At 38.4% G+C, this 23,453-nt stretch overlaps 1 protein-coding gene across 3 annotated transcripts; it reads right to left on the minus strand.

Moving 5' to 3' along the window:
* Window positions 1-4,241: 4,241 nt before the first annotated feature.
* LOC133665320 (zinc finger protein OZF-like) lies at window positions 4,242-23,269 on the minus strand. 3 transcript variants are annotated; one of them, XM_062070584.1, is made up of 3 exons: window positions 23,185-23,269; window positions 22,797-22,912; window positions 4,242-6,430 (listed from the first exon to the last, which is right to left on the minus strand). In XM_062070584.1, the coding sequence occupies exons 2-3, from the start codon at window positions 22,906-22,908 to the stop codon at window positions 4,917-4,919; spliced, it is 1,626 nt and encodes a 541-aa protein (XP_061926568.1). In that variant the 5' UTR covers window positions 22,909-22,912; window positions 23,185-23,269; the 3' UTR covers window positions 4,242-4,916. The 3 variants fall into 3 exon arrangements, with proteins under 3 accessions (XP_061926568.1, XP_061926569.1, XP_061926567.1); XM_062070585.1 differs by lacking the exon at window positions 22,797-22,912 and having other exon boundaries at window positions 23,185-23,264; XM_062070583.1 differs by having other exon boundaries at window positions 22,797-23,258.
* Window positions 23,270-23,453: the final 184 nt, after the last annotated feature.

Here is a 23,453-nt window from a genome sequence, read left to right on the forward strand (position 1 = left end):
ATTGCCATATTTTTGCTGAAAGGATTTAGTATAGAACAATGACGATATAGTTCGCCACTTTTGGTCGCTGATTAAAAAAAGCCTTGCCTATACCGGAAGTAACGTGACGTCACAGGAGGAAGGATTCCTCACAATTCCCCGTTGTTTACAATGGAGCGAGGGAGATTCGGACCAAGAAAGCGACGATTACCCCATTAATTTGAGCGAGGATAAAAGATTTGTGGATGAGGAACGTTAGAGTGAAGGACCAGAGAGGCAGTGCAGGGTGTATCTTTTTTCGCTCTGACCGTAACTTAGGTACAAGGTCTCATTGGATTCCACACACACTCCTTTTTCTATTGTGGATCACGGATTTGTATTTTAAACCACCTCGGATACTATATCCTCTTGAAAATGAGAGTCGAGAACGCGAAATGGACATTCACAGTGACTTTTATCTCCACGACAATACATCGGCGAAGCTCTTTAGCTACTAGCTAACGTGATAGCATCGGGCTCAAATGCAGATAGAAACTAAATAAATAAATCCCTGACTGGAAGGATAGACAGAAGATCAACAATACTATTAAACCATGGACATGTAACTACACGGTTAATATCTCTCAGCCTGGCAAAGCTTAACAATGCTGTTGCTAACGACGCTGAAGCTAACTTAGCAACTTAGCAACCGGCCCTCACAGAGCTATGATAAAAACATTAGCGCTCACCTACGCCAGCCAGCCGTCATCTGCTCATCAACACCCGTGCTCACCTGCGTTCCAGCGATCGAAGGCGCGACGAAGGACTTCACCCAATATCAGATACGGTTGGCGGCTAGCATCGGCTAGCGCGTCTGCTATCCAAGTAAGTCCTCTTTGTTGTGTTGCTACAGCCAGCCGCTAGTACACCGATCCCACCTACAACTTTCTTCTTTGCAGTCTCCATTGTTCATTAAACAAATTGCAAAAGATTCCCCAACACAGATGTCCAGAATACTGTGGAATTGTTCGATGAAAACAGAGCAGTTTGTATGGTGACACATTGGGTACGAATACTTCTGTTGCCGTCGTGACGTCACGCGCATACGTCATCATACATAAACGTTTCCAACCGGAAGTTTAGCGGGAAATTTAAAATTGCACTTTATAAGTTAACCCGGCCGTATTGGCATGTGTTGCAATGTTAAGATTTCATCATTGATATATAAACTATCAGACTGCGTGGTCGGTAGTAGTGGGTTTCAGTAGGCCTTTAAAACCCAAGCTGTTCCCCATTCTTGAACTTTATTTACAGCTTTTTGTATCTTCTTTTCTCTATGATGTGTATTTCTAGCTCTCTTCCACATCACTCCATCATCACAAACAGTGCCACCTCCACTAACCCTTCAACTTCACTAAACACTTCATTTATCATTATTGAACAGTACTGGACTTATTATACTGACTATTGAGGGCAAGACAATCATTGGTATCTTTAATCTTTAATTTAAGAATGAGACTTTTGCAGGGCGATCTTGGAGCCTATTGTTGGTCAGCAGAACAGGGACCTGAATCCCGTAGACTCGGAGTGAAAGTCTGATGTTCTTATGACGGAGCAATTCAGGGTTTCTTCACAATTGCTTAAAATTCGGGATTTTTTTGTAAGTGTCAAAAAGTCGGGATTTTTTTCTAAGTGTCAAAAAGTCGGGATTTTTTTTTGTCAAAAAGTCGGGATTTTTTTCTAAGTGTCAAAAAAAATCGGGATTTTTTTCTCAATGTTATCCCGACTTTTTGACACTTGGAAAAAAATCCAGACTTTTTGACACTTAGAAAAAATTCTAAATTTTTGACAAAAAAAATCCAGACTTTTTGACACTTGGAAAACAATCCATATTTTTTGACGCTTAGAAAATATCCAGATTTTTTGACACTTGGAAAAAATCCTGACTTTTTGACACTTAGAAAATAATCCAGACTTTTTGACAGTTACAAAAAATCCTGAATTTTTGACACTTTGAAAAAATCCAGACTTTTTGACACTAAGAAGAAATTCTGACTTTTTGACACTTAGAAAAAATCCAGACTTTTCTGACTTTTTGACAAAAAAAATCTCGACTTTTTGACACTTTGAAAAAATCCCGAGTTCTTGACACCTGTAAAAAAAATTCTGACTTTTTGACACTTTGAAAAAATTCTGACTTTAAAAAAAAATAAATCCCCACTTTTTGACAAAAAAAAATTCCGGTAGATTTGATTGAAATGTGTTGCTTTCTTGGCACAGAGTCAGTTCAAAGCATTGTTCTCAAATGTTTAGCAGGGTTAAGGTTTAGTCTCTGGAACGGACATTCCAGAAACCTGCCTGAAACCCTTTGAAAGCAGTTTTTATGTGTGTTTAATATTGTTGTCTTGTTGGAAAACCTGCTTGTGTACAAAAATCAGCCTTTTCACTGTTGATTGGAGGTGAAGCAAAATGTCATTTGACCGGTAAACTTTTGTCCCAAAAACTGGTTGAACGTGTGGGTGTCTTATAAGTAAATCCTTCTTAGAATTGGCAACTTAGGGACAGGGGCTTCTTTCTTGGTCTGCACCCTCTCAGTCTATGACCGTGTAAAACTGCTTTGAGTTCAAGCACTTGGCGGGCTTGAGGTTTGACAGTTTCCAGCCTGTCACTAAACATCCATCCATCCATTTTCTACTGCTTATCCCTTAAAACTGGAAAATTCAATGCATGAGCCAGCTATAGCAGTGAAGAACAAACAATATGAAAGTAGGTTTGAGGTTCTAGGTCACATGACTCAAGCTATTGACAACTGAATTGTTTTTTATGAGCCAATGACAAGTACTTTATTGACGGTCCCATACACTAGAGCGCTTGTCAGCACGGACTGACAGACGTGGCATGAGTTTTCTGTGCCGGGGACAAACAGTCAGCCATGGCTGGATGTTGAATATCTGTTGAATATCCAACTTTAACTAATTTGACCTCTGTTCGACATTTGGTGATCACTCCAGCAGCACTGAGAGCAGACTCAGTCAAACTACTTTTAGGTAAATGTTGCAATTGTCAATGCCAACAAAGAAATTGACTCAAAAAATGCTACAAAGTAGGTAAAGTAAGGCTCCACTTTTCGGAAAGTTGTGCTAGCTTGATGCTAATATCCATTGGCTTTGCTTTTGACATGTTGCTGATTAGCATTAGCAATTTCTCATGACGTTAACACCTCTAAATTAGTTAATGAAAACTATAACTAAGACTTGTGAGTAATAAGGACAATATATACAGTATTAACACTTCTTTTTGGGCATTTCAAAAAACACTATGAATTTACACTACTGCCATCTAGAATATTGGACTTGCGACTGTAGATAAACTTACTTGTAAATGATAATATGATAATAAGACAAGATGTAACAAAAGGACAACATTTATCATAACAAGCTAATTTTTAAATGTTGCAATAAAAAACGTAGATTTAATTATCACAAACAATTAATATTATTAACACACACCAAAGTACCAAAAAGTGGTATCGTTGAGGATTGGTATCAATTTTAAGGTACCAGAATTTGTGCCGCATCGGTTAAAAGGTGAACGGTACCCATCCCTACCAGCAAGTGTTGTTGTACTGGAAACTAATTTACAAACACAACTTCATCACACACAATACTCCACTATGGAATTGTTGTTATATTAAAATGAGAAACAAATCCATCTTTGAACAGAAATGGTTTGAAAAAGGCATTTGGTCGCTGATGCACTTATTGAGTGATACAAGTATTTTATTATTTGAAGAGTTCATTAAGTACGACCTGTAAGTAAAGATAATTACATTAACTAAAAGAAAAATATTTCAATTACAGTATATCATCTTTTTTTTTTAGATATTTACTATTTCTTCTTTAATGTATTTAAAAAAATACTCATAACTTGAAAGTTTCCATTCTTCCAAATACAAAGGAGTTCATTTAAGAAAAAAAACAAACGGAATTTACCATTTAAAATAATTTTCAGGATGTTGTTTTGCAATTGAAGACAACACTTGTTCGTTCTGTGATAGCGAAACAAAATAAACAGTTTATTTTATGAATGTATGCAAAGTAAATCTTTGTGGGATGTTTTACAATATTGGCTTTTGCCTGACACTCCAAACTTTGATTGCCATTGATATTGTTTTGGAGAGGTTAGAAAATTAAAATAAAAAATGTTTAAAACACAATAATGGGAATTTTTGTTTTATCCACAAATGTAAGTTTGTAAAAACAAAACCATCCTTCCACAAACAATTCAGCCATTTTCTCTCACTTTTATATTGCATAAAGGTCTGGGGACATACATATAAAACAACCACAACACATTCATCATATTACAGAAGAGAGTAATAAAGATCATTGATAAAATGGTATAGAGACCCAACAAATGATTCCTAAAGTCACACATTTTAAAATTGTATAAAAGACATCTGTTCAAATGATGTATAAAGTAAATAATAATATGCTTCCTGAAGTGGTCCAGAAGATGTTTCAGATGTGAACCAGTACATATGTATATCATATAAAGGTGCTAGTCTATGGGATCATTAACAATTAGAAGTAAAAATATGTCACACTTCGAAATTTCAAGCACCTATAAAAAACACTATTATGAATGTCTAAAATTGTATGATGAATATATATACACACACATTTTTTTATTGTACGTAAAAAATATGTATTGTACTGTTTACTCTCACCTTTTCAGTCAAATTGTTCTGTTCGATTTTTAATAAAAGTACACAATGTTGCATATTAATGCATGTACTTGATTGAAAAAAAGCACTAATACAAAATATCTAATCTATAAACGTAGAAGCATATTAAAAAGATTGTTACACAAACAACAATGTCACACATGTTATATGTGCTGATGTTGTTAGAAAGTCAAAATTAAAGTCTTGACAGTTTATTTCAAATCCTGCAGTTTCATTTGCTGCTGCTGTTCTCACCAGCACACTTGTGTTTCTTACACTGGTACTTAGAAGAGAATCTTTCACCACACACACTGCAACTCAACACTTTCTCTCCTTGGTGTCTTCTCATGTGTGCTACAAGGTATGATCGTTCACAAAAGCTTTTGTTGCAGATTGAACAGGAATGGGATTTTTCAGCAGTGTGTGTTCTCATGTGTCTTTTCACATTCTGACTTTCTGTAAAACCTTTACCACAGATTGAACAGGAAAAAGGTTTTTCACCAGTGTGTGTTTTCTCATGTACTTTCAAATATTGACTTTCTGTAAAACCTTTACCACAGATTGAACAGGAAAAAGCTTTTTCACCTGTGTGTGATCTTGTATGTCTTTCCAAACAACGACTTTCTGTAAAACTTTTACCACAGATTGAACAAGTAAAAGGTTTTTCACCAGTGTGCGTTCTCATGTGTACTTTTACAGACCGTCGCCGTACAAAATCTTCACCACAAATTGAACAGGAAAAAGGTTTTTCTCCACTGTGTATTGTCATGTGTTCTTTCAAACTCCGACTGTGTGTAAAACCTTTACCACAGGTTGAACAGGAAAAGGGTTTTTCACCAGTGTGTGTTCTCATGTGTACTTTCAAATTGTGACTTTGTGCAAAACCTTTACTACAGAGTGAACAGGTAAAAGGTTTTTCTCCTGTGTGTGTTCTCATGTGTCTTTTCAAATGTTCACCTTGGACAAAACTTGAATTACACACAGAACACTTAAAAAGGTTTTCCCCAGTGTGTCTTTTCAGGTGTTTTTTCAAATCTCGACTTCGTGCATACCTCGAATCACACAAAGAACACGGAAATGGTTTTTCTCCTTTGTGTGTTCTTGTGTGATCTTTCATATTGTCCTTCCTTGTAAAAGATAAGCCACAGATTGAACAAGAAAAAGGTTTATCTCCAGTGTGTATTCTCATGTGTCTTTTCAGATGACTATGGTTTTTAAATGTTTGGTCACAGTGAGAACATTTCAAGTGAGTGTTGTCAGTGTGACATGTCTTATCATCTTTAGAGTCTTCATCATCAGTGTCAGGAGAGTGTGACGTTGTGTCCTCACTATCTGATAGTGGAGCTAGGAGCTTGTCTGCTTGTGATCCTCCACAGTGGTCTCCATCAGCTTCTGTTGTCATGTGTTGTGTTGAGCTGCTGCTTGGAGGCTCCGCCTCTCTCTTCTCCCCACTTTCACCTTTGACCTCATCATCTTCACTCTTCACAGGGACACCAGTCACTGGGAACTCCACCAGTCCTTCAATATGATCTCCCTCCTGACTGATGCTGTGTTCCTCCTCTTCCTCTTTAATGTGGGGTGTCAGTGAGTCTTCCTCTTCCTTTTTACAGGGAAGGGTCTGTGTCAAAGAGGAAAATGAGACGCCAGAGGGTCCGTGGCACCTGGTCATCCTCTTTGATGGATCCTCCTTCACCATCCTGAAGCTACTCCCCTGTTTTTCAGGCAGAAGTTGTTCTTCACAGACATCTGCAGGAAACAAAATGACAAGCATGCTTGAGAAATGTCAAGATTCAGTCAGTAAATTCACATCAACTTAAAAAAAACAAGTTATTATATGAATTGGCCTGAAAACAAACACACTACTCTTTACAACATTATTCACAGGAAAATAAGACCACTTTTTACAAGGGGTGGGCAATATGGCCTAAAATCTATATTGCGATAAATTCCCTGCTGCCTGACTGCAGCTGGGATAGGCTCCAGCGCCCCCTGTGATTTTAATGTCAGTTACTGATGTATAAACTTGGAGAAAGATTAGGTCGTTTACAGTGTAAATCTGCATTCTGTATTGTTGTCTCTGCTACGACGCCATCTTGTGGTCGAGTTCACTCACTGCAAGTGCTTTGGTTTGAAAGTGTATTTCCTTTTGCTTTGTGCCTTGAACCCAAAGTAAGTTTTCGTCATTGATCTTGCCAAGCAACATTTGTAATTGTAACCGGGATTTCCACTGGATGTGGAACGGCGGCGCCTCGGCGACAGACCTGTTCCGTTTTTTGTTTTCAAGTCAATGTGTCAGTTTCCACCACCTGGCTTCTATATTTAGCGGTCGCCACAACAAGGCGGTTCAATTGAGCTAAAATCTGCTCTTGTGGGACAGGAAGTCATGCATAAACACAAAACAAATGATCTAGGTTACTTTCAAAGTAAAATATTACGTTTACGGCGGATGGTATTCTACACTTTGAAAAGTCCTAATGGACATGATGTCAACTTGTCAAAGGTTTCCAGACCTAATTTCACCTCCTTGACACAAATGGACGAAAACATGCTGATTCTAAAAGGCCCAAAATTAAAGAATCATATAACAGGCATATCCTGGGCAGTTATACGGGGGCCTGTATTACAGTGTGGTATTAAAATGACTAGTTCCATCTCCAACATTAAAGTGAGTGTCGCTAACACTACTGCACACAGGACAATGTGTGGAGGAGAATTGCAAGTAGCCGAAACAAAGATTGTGAATGACTGACAATAAGCTCACTTTGTTCATGTAAGTGTACTGTGGAATTAACATGCTCAGGGGCTGAGAGCGATGCACAGAGTGAGACCTCTTAGTCCAGTTTAAACTCCACAGACCAAGAAGGAAACAGACGGACATAGCAATGTATTGATGATGGCAAGAATTAAGTTATTAGGTTTATTTTCATTTATATCGGTTCCGGCCTACGATTGCATTAATATTTTAATGCCTCTGGACATCGTAAATTAATGCTTTTTAATACCATTTAAAGCCTTAATTTAGGCAAAGTCCATTCAATGACTTTTAATGATCCCACAGAAACCCTGCTAAAGCTCTTATTACATTTTCACAAAAAAGAAAAATAAGTGATTATTACATTTTAACAGAAGTGTAGATAGAAACACGTTACGTTAGAAAGTTCCTAAATAAAAATATTGTTAATGGAATTATTGAGACATTTCTAGAATGTATTTACGATTTTTATGAGATTTTGATAGAATTTAATACAGTCTAAGGCCGGCGTGGCTTGGTTGGTAGAGCGGCCGTGCCAGCAACTCGACGGTTCCAGGTTTAATCCTAGTCACTGCCGTTGTGTCCTTGAGCAAGGTACTTTACCCACCTGCTCCCAGTGCCACCCACACTGGTTTAAATGTAACTTAGATAATGGGGTTCAATATGTAAAGCGCTCTGAGTCACTAGAGAAAAGCGCTAAATAAATATACTTCACTTCACTTAAAAGGGAACCACACTTTTTTTTATTTTGCCTATCAAGAACACACATTTTTTCTTTTTAATGCATTTTAAATAGTAAAATAAATGCGATCAAAAGTCTGCTTACAATAGAGGCTATTAGTGTCGCATTATTCTGCCTACAAAGACCTTAAAGGCCTACTGAAAGCCACTACTACCGACCACGCAGTCTGATAGTTTATATATCAATGATGAAATCTTAACATTATAACACATGCCAATACGGCCGGGTTAACTTATAAAGTGACATTTTAAATTTGCCGCTAAACTTCCGGTTCGAAACGCCTCTGAGGATGACGTATGCGCGTGACGTAGCCCGGCGAACACGGGTATGCCTTCCACATTGAAGTCGATACGAAAAAGCTCTGTTTTCATTTCATAATTCCACAGTATTCTGGACATCTGTGTTCGTGAATCTGTTTCAATCATGTTCATTGCATTATGGAGAAGGAAGCCAAGCAAGCAAAGAAGAAAGTTGTCGGTGCGAAATGGACGTATTTTTCGAACGTAGTCAGCCACAACAGTACACAGCCGGCGCTTCTTTGTTTACATTCCCGAAAGATGCAGTCAAGATGGAAGAACTCGGATAACAGAGACTCTAACCAGGAGGACTTTTGATTTGGATACACAGACGCCTGTAGAGAACTGGGACAACACAGACTCTTACCAGGATTACTTTGATTTGGATGACAAAGACGCAGACGTGCTACTGTGAGTATGCAGCTTTGGCTTTTTTTGCGTATGTACGTAACTTTTTTAAAATATATAAGCTTTATGAACCTTGGGTTAGGTGAACGGTCTTTTGGGCTGAGTGATTGTGTGTGTTGATCATGTGTTTGAATTGTATTGGCGTGTTCTATGGAGCTAGGAGCTAGCAGAGGAGCTAGCATAACACGTACCGTACCTACGTGCGCGTCACGTACGTAACTTTTTAAAAATATATAAGCTTTATGAACCTTGGATTAGGTGAACGGTCTTTTGGGCTGAGTGATTGTGTGTGTTGATCATGTGTTTGAATTGTATTGGCGTGTTCTATGGAGCTAGGAGCTAGCAGAGGAGCTAGCATAACACATACCGTACCTACGTGCGCGTCACGTACGTAACTTTTTAAAAATATATAAGCTTTATGAACCTTGGATTAGGTGAACGGTCTTTTGGGCTGAGTGATTGTGTGTGTTGATCATGTGTTTGAATTGTATTGGCGTGTTCTATGGAGCTAGGAGCTAGCAGAGGAGCTAGCATAACACATACCGTACCTACGTGCGCGTCACGTACGTAACTTTTTAAAAATATATAAGCTTTATGAACCTTGGGTTAGGTGAACGGTCTTTTGGGCTGAGTGATTGTGTGTGTTGATCAGGTGTTTGAATTGTATTGGCGTGTTCTATGGAGCTAGGAGCTAGCAGAGGAGCTAGGAGCTAGCATAACAAACACGCAGGTGTTATTATGCAGGATTAATTTGTGGCATATTAAATATAAGCCTGGTTGTGTTGTGGCTAATAGAGTATATATATGTCTTGTGTTTATTTACTGTTGTAGTCATTCCCAGCTGAATATCAGGTCACCCCCGGCTCTTACAGCATCTTCCCTATCTGAATAGCTTCAACTCCCCACTAGTCCTTCACTTGCACTTTACTCATCCACAAATCTTTCATCCTCGCTCAAATTAATGGGGAAATTGTCGCTTTCTCGGTCCGAATCTCTCTCACTTCATGCGGCCATCATTGTAAACAATAGGGAACTTTGCGTATATGTTCAACTGACTACGTCACGCTACTTCCGGTAGGGGCAAGCCTTTTTTTTATCAGATACCAAAAGTTGCAATCTTTATCGTCGTTGTTCTATACTAAATCCTTTCAGCAAAAATATGGCAATATCGCGAAATGATCAAGTATGACACATAGAATAGATCTGCTATCCCCGTTTAAATAAAAAAAATTCATTTCAGTAGGCCTTTAAAACATATCCGAACACCTGCATTAAGTATTTATGTACATGGAGTAGGTATATACTGGTAGGTTGGTAATGCGTGGCATCCTGCCAGCTGCTATGCTGACAGTTATTTTAGTACCTGTCATTAAAGACAAGGCTGGTAAGGTAGGGACTATGGACAATTATCGACATATCGCCCGAGCCAGCATGCTATCTAAAGTGCTGGAAAGTGTGATAATATACAGAGTTGGGGATCTTATTTGCACCGCAGGCAACCGATTTGGCTTCAAGAGCAAGTACAGCACTGACTTGTGTATTTATGCTTTAAAAGAAGCATTAGAAAAATACAGAGTGCAGGGCTCTACAATGTTGGTAGGGTTTATTTATGCATCTAAAGCATTTGACAGAGTCAACCATCTCAAACTCTTCATCAATCTGAAGCATAGGGGTGTTCTGGGTATATTCTGGCATATTGGTACAACAGGCAGACGAAGCAGGTACAATGGGGGAGTAGTTTATCCTCTCCCTTTAGAGTTGGCAATGGGGTCCGGCAGGGTGGGCCTCTATCACCAGGCCTATTTAGCCTGTCTATGGATGACCTGTCAAGGCAGTGGGAGAATGCAGAACAGGGTGCATCATGGGGAACACCTTAATCAACCACTTTATGTACGCTGATGATTTGGCCATTATATCTCCCAGTAGTGCAGGGTTCCACCAGCTTCTTAACATATGCACAGGCTATGGAGTCAAGTTTGACATCAAGTATAATACCACAAAGAGTATGGTAATGATATGTAGGACCAAGGAGGATCAACATCTTATCATCATCAATGACAAGATGGAGGATGATGCGGACATGTTTAGACTGCTGTATGTCCAAGCCAATATGCTGGTGAGCAAATGTCATTACTGCTCTGATGAAGCGAAGGTGTACTTGTTTAGAGCCTACTGCACCCCTATGTACACAGCACCCCTCTGGGTGAGGTTCAAGAAAGAGAGCTTGCGCAAACTCCAGGTTGCATATAATGACTGTCTCAGAATCCTGCTCAGAAAGCCCAGGGGTAGTAGTGCCAGCAAGCTTTTTTGTGATTTAGGGATAAACACCTTCCACGCCACCCTGAGAAAACTGATGTTTAAGTTTGTATGTAGACTGCAGGGGCCCGAGAATGGTTTTATTATACAGATAACCAATCCTAGTTGTAGTTCTGTTAGGTACCAATCCTATATATGGAAACACTGGTATCTGTGCCTCACAATGCGAAGGTCCTGGGTTCGGTCCTGGGCTCCGGATCTTTCTGTGTGAAGTTTGCATGTTCTCCCTGTGACTGTGTGGGTTCCCTCCAGGTACTCTGGCTTTCTGCCACCTCCAGCAACCCCCGCGACCCAGAAAGGGACAAGCGGTAGAAAATAGATGGATGGATTTTATCCGTGCCTTTTACTGAATGTGTAGAAGCATTTTAAAGTATATTTTTGTTGCTGCTTATATTTATTTATTGTATGTTTTGTTTTTTACTGAATATGCACATGCATCGATTTAAGTTTATTCTACAAATGGACTGGGATAGGTAACTTATTTTTAAGGGTAGCTAAATTCAACAGAACAACGACAACCACGCGGTTGCAAGTACCAGACGTATACATGTACATCAGGGGTCTCAAACTCAATTTACCTGGGGGCCACTGGATGCAGAAACTGGGTGAGGCTGGGCCGCAAGAAAAGATTTCTTAAAAAAAATCTAACATGCACTTTTTAATGAATTCACCTCCTTTGAATGGCTTTCCCGCCCTAGCAACCATCTCACTCACCATGTAGCTAGCTTTGACTGCTGCATCGCTCTTTTCGCTTGCTTTCTTGACGAAATCTTGTTGCCTCAGTAGACTGGTTTTAAAATTTGCAACCCGGTTCACTCCCCTAGTATTTTGCATACTCCTCAGCATGTCTAGTTGTATAATGACGTTTCAAATTGTATTCCTTGTGCAACGCAACTTTCTCTGTATCAACTACAGAAAAGAGCTATAAGGATTATTCATAAAGTAGATTACTTAAAACACACTAACATATTATTTATTAATTCGGGTTTATTGAAACTACAGGAGCTAGTAAAGTTACAGACATTATGTGTCATGTTTAAGGCTAAAAGTAAAACATTACCAGCAAATTTACAAAAAATGTTTGTCATCACTTCTGAGAATGAAGAGCATAGAAGAAAAGGTCATTTCAAACATCAGTATTCAAGGACAACTTTAAAACAAATGTGTATATCAGTGGTGGGGGTTAAACTATGGAATTCTCTTTACAAGAGATAAAAGATTTTAAAAATATATTCCAATTGAAAAAATATATAAGGACAGAACAATGAGATCATATGGACAGCCATAAGTGTTTACATTTTGCTTTATATTTATTATTTTACTTATTTTTTGCCTAGTTTTGTATTTGTTTTGTATCATCCTGTGAGGTGTATACTACTTATTTTGTTTTTTTTCTTCGTTTTGTACATCATGAAGTTTTGCACTTCTTGTGTTTTTTTGTTTGTTTTCGTTATATTTGGATGTAATTGTTTGTTTATATGATATCATTAAGTAAGACTACGTACTATGTTGAAGGGGGCAGAAAAATATAAGATTTTTCTTCATCCTGCTCCTTCTCAGGCATTGGTGTGTAAATGTATAATTTAAAAATTGAGGTATAATTGTCTATCGATCAAAGATGCACATCAATGAAGGAGATAAATAAAAATGAAATGAAATGAAATAAGACACGTCGGGGTGCCCCTGTGAAAGAAATATTGCATCAAAAATCGTCTCTGTCTGGAGCCAACGGGAGGAGGGTGGGGGGTGGAGTTTACAGTTACGGTAGCACAATTAGCCCCGAACGGGTTAACATCACCACTAACGTGTTACACGTCTGTATCAGCGCTGGGGTCCAGTGCACCACACTTTTGTATTGTCGCTCGCTCCTTCGGCGGAGTGCTCGTCTTCCCCGCCCGGACTGTTTACAACGGGGGCGGGAGCGAGCAGGCGGGCGAGGGAGGGAGGAAGGAAGAGCGTGTGTCATAGAAAAGCGGCAAAATGTTTCTCTGCTTGCATTACGCAAGTGACGTCAATGCATACTTGCCAACCTTGAGACCTCCGAATTCGGGAGATGGGGGGGGGGGGGGGGTTGAGTTGGGCGGGGTTGGGGGTAGCGGGGGTGTTTTTGTAGCCCGGAAGAGTTAGGGCTGCAAAGGATTCTGGGTATTTGTTCTGTTGTGTTTATGTTGTGTTTAGGTGCAGATGTTCTCCCGAAATGTGTTTGTCATTCTTGTTTGGTGTGGGTTCACAGTGTGGCGCATATTTGTAACAGTGTTAAAATATAAATAAAATAAAATATGACCACCCTCAGTGTGACATGTGTGGCTGTTCCTCAAGTATGTCTTGCAATAACTTGCGTGTGTCTCTAGAAGCCTCATACAACATGTGTCTGGGCTGGCACGCTGTTAGTATGGAGAAAAAGATGATGCGGTGACAGATTCTAGAGGACACTGATGACAGTGCCATCACGGCACGCCCTCGATATTGTCGAGAGCCTCATACCACAACGTGATTGGTAGATTTCTTCAGCTCCGCACACAACGCTGTCAAGCGCCATTCATTTAAAACTCGCGGGCCGCACTAACATTAAACTTTCATATTAAGGTGGGGGCCGCAAAATAACGTCTCCCGGGCCACAATTGGCCCGCGGGCCGCGTGTTTGAGACCCCTGATGTACATCATCCTTAGTGTTGTGTCGTTCGCGAACGATTCGTTCGAAATAACAAATCTTTTGAGTGAACGTACTGAACCGAATCACTTCATGAACTGATTCGTTCCTTTCTCAGTTCAGTTGAACTCTGCCGCGACCATGCCGCTATGAGTGGAACTGGCGCATTCTGTGACTCACTGAACCCTCGACGTCGGCGAACGACGCAGCCAATGAGAGGGCGGGGGGAGGGACTGAGCGAACGATTCGTTCACCGCGGATCAACGACATCGCTCTCGCTCTCTGCTCTGCTTGCCCCAATGCCGCGAGTGATTCTCCTCCCGTCGCGGGGATATGTTTCATGCCATTGGCATCAGTTCTCCATTCATTCTCCAAGCTAACGGCTAATGTTGACTCAAGCCACATGAAAACAAACACACACACGCGCCCCGTCCCCATTATCTCAACACATAGTTATGAGAGTAGAGGAGACAGAAAGAAAGTCAGTGCAGGCTGAGCAGCAGCGACGCGAGGGGGAGGGGCGGGGGGTAAAGTGTAGGGCAGGCTGTTTTGACAAGATTTAAAATAAAAATAATAACTAATGTATGTACACATACATAGGCTATTATTTACACAGTTATTGTAACAAAAATAAATTTCTCCTTGGGGATCAATTCTGATTCATATTATAATTATTATTATTATCCCTTCTACTGCAACTGTTGTTGATTTTTATATTATTTAAGCTATTTATTTTCTTTTTTATTGCATATTTAAGTTGATATTTCCATTTTTATATTTTTAAATGTAAGCTAAGTTTTAATGTTGGCATTTCTGGCACTTGGTTTAATATTTGTTTTGTTTTATTTAAGGTAGCCTATTTATTTTCTTTTTGTTTGCACATTTAAGTTGATATTTTCTTTGTTATATTTTTAAACGTAGGCTACAGAACATTTAGTTTTTATGTTGGCATTTCTGGCTCTTAATTTATTTGTTTTATTTTGAAGGTATTTATTTTCTTTTTGTTTGCATATTTAAGTTTACATTTTCTTTGCTACAGAACATTTAGTTTTTATGTTGGCATTTGTTAAGGGTTTCTTAATTTAATATTTGTTTTTGCACTAAACAAACGAGGCCTATTTATTTAACTGTTGATTGCAAGCATTTTAGTAGGCTATTACTATTTTTTTTATTTTCCCACTTTTATTTATTTCTTATTTTCATTTCAGTGCAATAAAACATATTTAACAACCAAGACATTTAGTCACACTTTGTTTATTGGACAGGCCGGAAACGCACACACACGTTCGCAAACTGACACACACCGAGATCTGCCGCTGGGGAAGCTGTTACTGACTGACTCATGATTCGCCGAACTGCACACAGAACTGCTGCTGCAGAAGTGATTCGGTTCACGTACTGAACTGTGCTGACTGTGGCGCTGTGTCAGTCACTGATTCTAGTGATTCAGTACAATCAAAAGAACTGCAGAAGTGATTCGGTTCACGTACTGGACTGTGCTGACTGTGGTGCGTGTCAGTCACTGATTCTAGTGACTCAGTACTAGGGTTGTGTATCGAGTATCGAGTATCGATTGGAACCGGGACTAACTTTCCGATTCTCCCGGTATCGTTCAAAAGTTTAAATTTCGATTCCTATTTTCGATACCCAGTCCGTCGACCGGAAAAATAAAAAAATAAAAATAAAAATATGTCCGCCGAACCGGAAGAAGAAGCCGCTGAGCACCAACGAAGAAGCGCCCACCCCCGGAAGTGTTAGCATAGCCGAGCGAGTCAGCAAGCTCAAGCATGGATAGCGGGCGTCGGCGGTCGAAAGTGTGGCTTTACTTTACAAAAAAAAAAAGAAATAACCGCGAAATAACAGAGCTCCATGTCCATCAAGAAACGAGTGGAGAGAGAGCTGCAGATGTACCAGGACGTTCCACCGATACTTATGTCTGACGACTAAGGCTGCAGCTAACGATTATTTTTCTATCGATTAATCTATAGATTATTTTTTCGATTAATCAGTTAATCTATAGATTATTTTTTCGATTCATCTATAGATTATTTTTCCTTTTACCGATTATTTTTTATTTTATTTTATTTAAAATGAAGATGAAAAAATAAAAGTAGGCCAGTTTTTTCAAAAGGCATGGCTTTTATTTACAAAAAAAAAAAGTATGGCCACTCAGTCAACATTGACAACAACATGACAAAATATTCTGTAACAATGTAAACATTTAAAACTTTTAACATTTAACAAAATTAAAAGTAGCTTATTTGCTTTTTAATGTGCAAATATAAAAGTAAACATCCAGTGCAAATCTTAATATTCTGCAATAGTATAAGCATTTCAAAAGTAAAAGTATTGCTTATTTTGCTTTAAAATGTGCAAAAATAAAGATAAACATCCAATACAAAAAAGTGCAAAACTAAATATTCTGTAACAAAAGTGTAAACATTTCAACAAAAGTGAAAGTATTGCTTATTTGCTAAAATGTGCAAAAATAAAGATAAACATCAATACAAAAAAGTGCCAATCTAAATATTCTGGAGCACTGTAAACATTAAGTATTGCTTTTAAAATGTGCAAAATAAACATCCAGTCCAACACAGTACACAATAACCAATTCTACTCATTCCAGTGAGTGACTAACAGTTGTAATGAAGAAAGGTTAGCATGTCTACTTGCTTTGCTTCTTTTCTTGTTTACAATATTCCCAGCAGCTGAAAATAGGCGCTCAGAAGGGGTCGATGTGGCTGGAACTGAGAGGTAATTAGCCTTCACCTCAAGCCAGGACTGCGAGTGAGCTGAGCTGCAGTTTAAGTTTCTAGTAGGTCAACGGGCTCATAGTGATGTTACTAGTAGTTGACTGGGAGGTGTTTATTATCATTTGGGGAGAGTCCGCTGCCTGATGCTCACCTGCTAAACACCTATCTGCTCCACGCTGAAGCGCTGACTATGTGCGCTCTGAATACGCACTGCTGATTGGCTGATAATGCTTTGTGTGTACCAATCAGATGGTTGTGTGGGTGGGACAATGCTGCGTGTGTACCAATCAGATGGTTGTATGGGTGGGACAATGCTGCGTGCTGAGACAGAGGCAGCCGCAGAAAGAGCAAAGCAACTTGTTAAGCCTTTGCAGCTAAAGTTAGCTTTAGCTTAGAAACTCGTTCGGTACACCCCCGTACCGAACCGAAAGCCCCGTACCGAAACGGTTCAATACAAAACACATAACGTTACACCCCTAGCAGATACAAATGACACATTCATGTTTTTGTGTAATGATGACAACGTATGCTAACGCGGACGATTGACTAGTTGATGGTTGATGGTTTTCTTTTCAAATGTTCGTTCATAGCCGTTGTGCTGCTATGATAGGCCATTTACGCTCGACACTGTGCATACAACAACATTATTAGGCTGTGTATTGAAATACTCCCACACTTTTGACGACTTTTGGCGTGCGTTTTTCCCCTCGCTCGCACAGTCTGCTTTGCGCTCCGCCATGACGGTAGTGTGACGTAATTATGCGACGCGTCGACGCACAAAAACGGCGTCGACGTATTTACATAACCGATGACGTCGACTACGTCGACGCGTCGTTTCAGCCTTACTGACGACCCTGCTGCATGGTGGTGGAACCAACAAAAGACTTACCCTTTGCTGTCAGATCGCGCTTTCTCTTTTTTATGCGTTCAAGCTTCTTCCACACCCAGCGAACGTGTATTTTCCACAGCAGGAGACACTATCTGTCCAGAACGCTCACGCATCCTGCCTGAGAAGGCGGATATGGTCATTTTCCTAAACAAGAACTGTCTCTGATTTTATACTGTACCTGCTGCTAATCTGGACTGGGTTTTGCAAGTTGTTTCTTATGGTTAGAGTTAGAGTTTGAGTTTATTTCGAACATGCAAGCATACAACATGATACATCACTATTTCCAGTTTCTCTTTTCAACATGTTCGAAAAGGAGTAGGAAGAATCAGAGCTTATTTAATCCTACCCCTTTCCTTTACATAACAGTTGCTGAAACTTTTTTATTCACTTCCTGTTCTCAATTTATTCACAATAACTCCATAGGTAATCACAATACAAATAAATAAATAAATAATAGTAAGAATTTAATAATAATAATTGGTGAAGTAAGTCATATTTCATGTGATGAGATAAGTAAGATTACTTTAGGAATGAATGAATGGATGGATGAAATAAATTGAGAATGTTTGTCATGGTTCTTCTTCTTTGTACTTTGTAAACACTTTAAGTTTGAAGAGTTTCTTGAAGTGGATCATATTAGTACATTGTTTGATTGCTTTGCTTAATCCATTCCATAATTTAATTCCACATATTGATATACTGAAGGTCTTAAGTGTTGTACGTGCGTACAAATGTTTTAAATTAAATTTTTCTCTAAGATTATATTTCTCCTCTTTTGTTGAGAAGAATTGTTGTATATTCTTGAGTAGCAGGTTATAGTTTGCTTTGTGCATAATTTTAGCTGTTTGCAAATTCACTATGTCGTGGAATTTCAGTATCTTTGATTCAATAAATAAAGGATTTGTATGTTCTCTATATCCAACATTATGTATTATTCTAACTGATCTTTTTTGTAACACCGTTAATGAATGAAGTGTACTTTTGTAATTATTTCCCCATATTTCTACACAGTAGCTCAGATATGGTAACACTAGTGAGCAGTAGAGAATATGAAGTGATTTTTTGTCTAGAACATGTTTTGCTTTATTCATTATTGACGTGTTTCTTGCTACTTTATGTTGTATATTTTTTACGTGAGATTTCCAGTTCAATTTATCATCAATCATTATACCTAGAAATTTGGTTTCATTTACTCTTTCAATTTCTATTCCGTCTATTTGTATTTGTGTTTGACTTTCTCTACTACTGTTACCAAATAGCATTATTTTAGTTTTGCTGAGATTCAACGATAATCTATTTTTGTCAAACCATCTTTTTAATTTGTTAATTTCTTCTGTTATTATTTGTATTATCTCCTGTGTGTTCTCTCCTGAACAAAACGCTGTTGTATCATCCGCAAATAATACTAACTGTAAATCTTTTGTAACTTTACAAATGTCATTTATATAGAGATTGAATAATTTAGGTCCTAATATTGATCCCTGAGGTACACCACAGGATATATTTAGCGTTGTAGACATGTGTTCGCCTAGCTTCACGTATTGTTTCCTGTTCGTTAGATAACTTCTTATCCAGTTTAAGACTAACCCTCTGATGCCATATCGTTCTAGTTTTTTGATTAAAATATTGTGATTAATTGTGTCAAATGCTTTAGTTAGATCCATAAAAACTGCTGCTGCACATTTTTTACTGTCTTTTGCATTGGTAATTTCCTCTGTTATTTCAATTAAAGCCATTGAAGTTGAGACATTAGCTCTGTATCCATATTGGTTCTCTCCGAGTATTCTATTTTTATTTATGAAACTCTCTAATCTGTTATTAAACAGTTTTTCAATGATTTTAGAAAATTGTGGAAGTAAAGAAACAGGTCTATAATTTTTAAATTGATGTTTATCTCCAGTCTTATAAATTGGTGCAACTTTAGCTATTTTAATTTTGTTTGGGAATGTACCTGTTTGAAATGATAGATTACTAATATACATTAATGGTCCTGAGATCTCTTCTATAACCTTTTTTATCGTTTCCATATCAATTCCATTACAATCAGTTGAAGTCTTAGATTTACATTTTTTCACGATTGTAACTATTTCCTCCTGTGTCACATTACTGAGGAACATGGAGTTGGGATTTCGCTCTATGGTATCATTATATTCCTCAATTGGAACTGGGTCTGTAATCCTTTCTTCCAATTTTGGTCCAATATTTACAAAATAATTATTGAAGCTTTCAACTACTTCCTTTATGTTGTAATTTTTTTTATTTCTGTCTAAAAAGTATTGAGGGTAGCCCCTCTTTGTGCCATTTTTAATAATGCTATTGAGGATGCCCCATGTTGCTCTCATATTATTTTTGTTCCTGTCCAATAATTCACTGTAATATTCTTTTCTACATGATCGTAGTATATCTGTTAACTTGTTTTTATACTTTTTGTACTTAATTTCTGCCTCTATAGTTCTTTGTGCTATAAATTCTCTATATAGTGTATTCTTCTTCTTACAAGCATTTTTTAATCGTTTTGTCATCCATGGTTGATTATTCTTTCTCTGCTTGTTACTGAGTTGTATCCATGGACAATGTTTGTCATAAAGTATTATGAACTTGTTTAAGAAATGTTCATATGCTTCATCAACCTCTTTTTCATTGTACACATTGTCCCAATATTGCTTTTGTAGCTCACTTTTGAATTGTTTATTTGGTTTTCTGCACCAGGTTAGCCCATCAGTGGGAGCACGGTAACATTTTTAAGTACCTGCAGCATCATACACTTGTGTGTGTAAATGTGTTTTCATGAGGTTTTCAAAAATAAAGCTCTCTTGAGGAAAGTGTACCCCTGGGAAAATGTATTCATAATTTATAATATTTATATTCAAGTTCATAGATTTGATATTTATATTGTAGTTGAAAACAGCCTTGTGAGGAATTTATAGTAAAGTTCATAAAAAGTTAATAGAATTAAAATTGATGGAGAATGTCAGAGACTATTTCATTCAGAAAGACTGTAGGTTAGCTAGCTCATTTAAAATATCCAAAACTTTTTTTTGACCCTGCCTCTTAAAAGAATCAGAATCGAGAATCGTCAGGAATCGGAATCGAAACAAAGAACCGGAATCGGTATAGGAATCGTTCGAATTCAAACGATACCCAACCCTACTCAGTACAGTCAAAAGAACTGCCGATCCCATCACTACAGTGCGTAGGGACTCGCGTTCACCCTATTTGCTGCTTCTCCCGCGAATGTCTGCACTGTACTATACTACGCACGCCCCCCCCCCTCCTATTTTTTGAAGGGGGGGGGGGGTTATTCGGTGAACACATTTTTTGAACGAATCAATTTAAGGAACTGATTCTAGTGATTCAGTACATAGTACAAGAGGTTAGTTCCAGAATATAAAGGAATTGTGCATGTTGTGATAAAAGCATGAAATTTGGTACACTTATAGCCAAAGGCATTCTCAAAAGATTTCGATGTGGAGCCATCATGAATTTTCAACATGGCGCCCATGGCAGCCATTTTTCAAAATGTCCGCCAGCAACAACTGTTTTCTTATGAATGATGGATTTAATATGATATTTCAGAATTATTTACCATTCATACTACTTGGTAAATGTCTTTTGGATAGTGGAACATTTTCATTGAAAATTCTAAATGGTCACCAACTGGTTAGATATGGATGATATCTATGTTTAATTATACATTTATCTTGATGCAGAATTTGAATTGGGAACTTTGGAATTTCTAAGAATCTTCTTTCTATCTCAAAATACTCATGTTAAGCAAGGGAAACCTAGGGTCTATCACAGGGAAGACTAGTCACACTCACCTTCACAGACACAAAGGGCTGTGCACTGTAAGTGGGATTTTTTTGCACTTACACTGCCCAACACAACCCTTCTTGCATTTGCATGAGACAAGTTCATAACTTGGCTGGTCTGCATCTGGTAGGCATGTCCAAAAGGGTTCATAGTCCCCCTCAGGTGACTTTGACCAGCCCCATTCGCACGGTGAAGGTAATTCTGGTGTTGACACCAGGACTGTACCCCACACGTGCCCTTCCTAGTATACAGCGCTCTTAACATGCTCTGCTAGGGCAGCCTTGGTAGGGGGGATTGTTTGCACATTGTGCCTCTTTGCAAATAACTTCCTCCTTGCTGTATTGATTTCTGTACATGTGCTGGTTCGGTTATAGACTAAGATAACAAACCTCTCAATTGTGGCCATTACCTCCTGTGGTATGTCATCTGGGGCTGAAGACACTTTCAACAGGGCATGTGTAAGTTCTGGAAGCACAGACCATACAGCCCATGCAGTCTTTTTCCCATGGCTAACAAAGCTTGACACAGTGTCACAACCCGTCAATGCATGGAACACTGGTAGTGCACATGCTTTCTCGGGCCTGAGCCCTGCTGTAATTTCATAGGCTGCCAAATATCGAAAATTCTTACCAGTACAGAAAGCCAACCAAAGCTCATCCTATGGTTGTAGAGTCTGAGCCACTGCCACAGCCAGCACCACAACATCAGTATCAACTGTTTGAATCATAATTTTGTGGTGGCCGTTTCTTGCTGCATATGCTACGTGCAATAACATGCAACTTTATTTTTTCATTGGGTAACATTTCAATTCCACTAAAATAGATGATAGTGTACTTGAAATTATAGATTTAATTTCAGAAATATGGCTGCCATCTTGTTGTAGGTGACCAGTGGTCACCAAGTGTGACTATTGTGGTCACCATTTCTGAGTCAGAAGGAAGCTTCTGGCCAATTGTAAAGTTCCAAATTTGAATTCTGCACAAAGAAAAGGAAATAAAAAAATAATACTGGTTTGACACCGAGATCACCCATATCAGACAGTCATACAAGTGATGGCTGCAATCTTGAAGATGTCAGTCATCTTGAATATTTAATGACACATTTAGAATATCCAAAAGACATTTACCAAGTACTATGTATGGTAAATAAGTCTGAAACATCATATTATATCCATCATTCATAAGCGAACAGTTGTTACTGACAGTCATTTTGAAAGATGGCTGCCATGGGCGCCATTTTGAAAATTCATGGTGGCTCCATATCCAAATCTTTTGAAAATGCCTTTGGCTATAAGTGTACCAAATTTCATGCTTTTATCACAAAATGCACGATCGTTCTGGTTACCAGCTGCACAAACAGTCAAAAGAACTGCCGATCGCATCACTAATCATCCTCACAAGACAACCAAACTTCTTATACATCATATATTTCAGAATAGTGGTAATAGTTACACATAAAGTTAGTAAACATGTGAGAATAAAAAGTAAACAAACCTGGTCTGTGTAACACAACTTGATGATGTTTCTTATAATAAACATCCAGGAGTTGATGTTGTCGCTCGTTCACCTCTTTTGTTGGACAAAGTTCCTCCTCATACTCTGCCATCGTTCTTTCGCACATTTTCACACAATCACAACACTTTACACTCACATTAGTTCCCTACTTAGCGATGTTTAAATAACTTCCGCGACTCTTTGTTAGCAGCTAACAAGCTAAGCTAACTAGCCAGCTAAACTAGCAGCAAGCTACCTTAAATGAAGCTTGCAAACAGGAGAAGTGTCAAAGTGCGCTCAGACTAATGTATCCAGCTACAAACAATTATTAACCGTGTGTACTCTATTAAACAACATATATGTAAGAATACAGAAATATAATGCCCACGTTTAGGCCTTGTCCGTCAGACGCCATCTTGCTTTATCACCCGATCGGTCCACGCATGCGCGTTCCCAACGTCACTTCCGTCAACTTGTTTTGCCACAGTTACTTACCATGGTTCTTTTGTGTCATCTGTATTTCAATAACAATGTCATAATAAACGATTACTTACGAAACCAACATTAATAGAAATACGGTATTCTTTATGAAACCGCACAGATCTGTACACAAAACTGAAAGATGTGTTCAGCAGCCTTAAAAGGAAAATACATCGA

Source organism: Entelurus aequoreus, linkage group LG14, assembly GCF_033978785.1.
Source record: "Entelurus aequoreus isolate RoL-2023_Sb linkage group LG14, RoL_Eaeq_v1.1, whole genome shotgun sequence".
Classification (NCBI taxonomy): Eukaryota; Metazoa; Chordata; class Actinopteri; order Syngnathiformes; family Syngnathidae; genus Entelurus; species Entelurus aequoreus.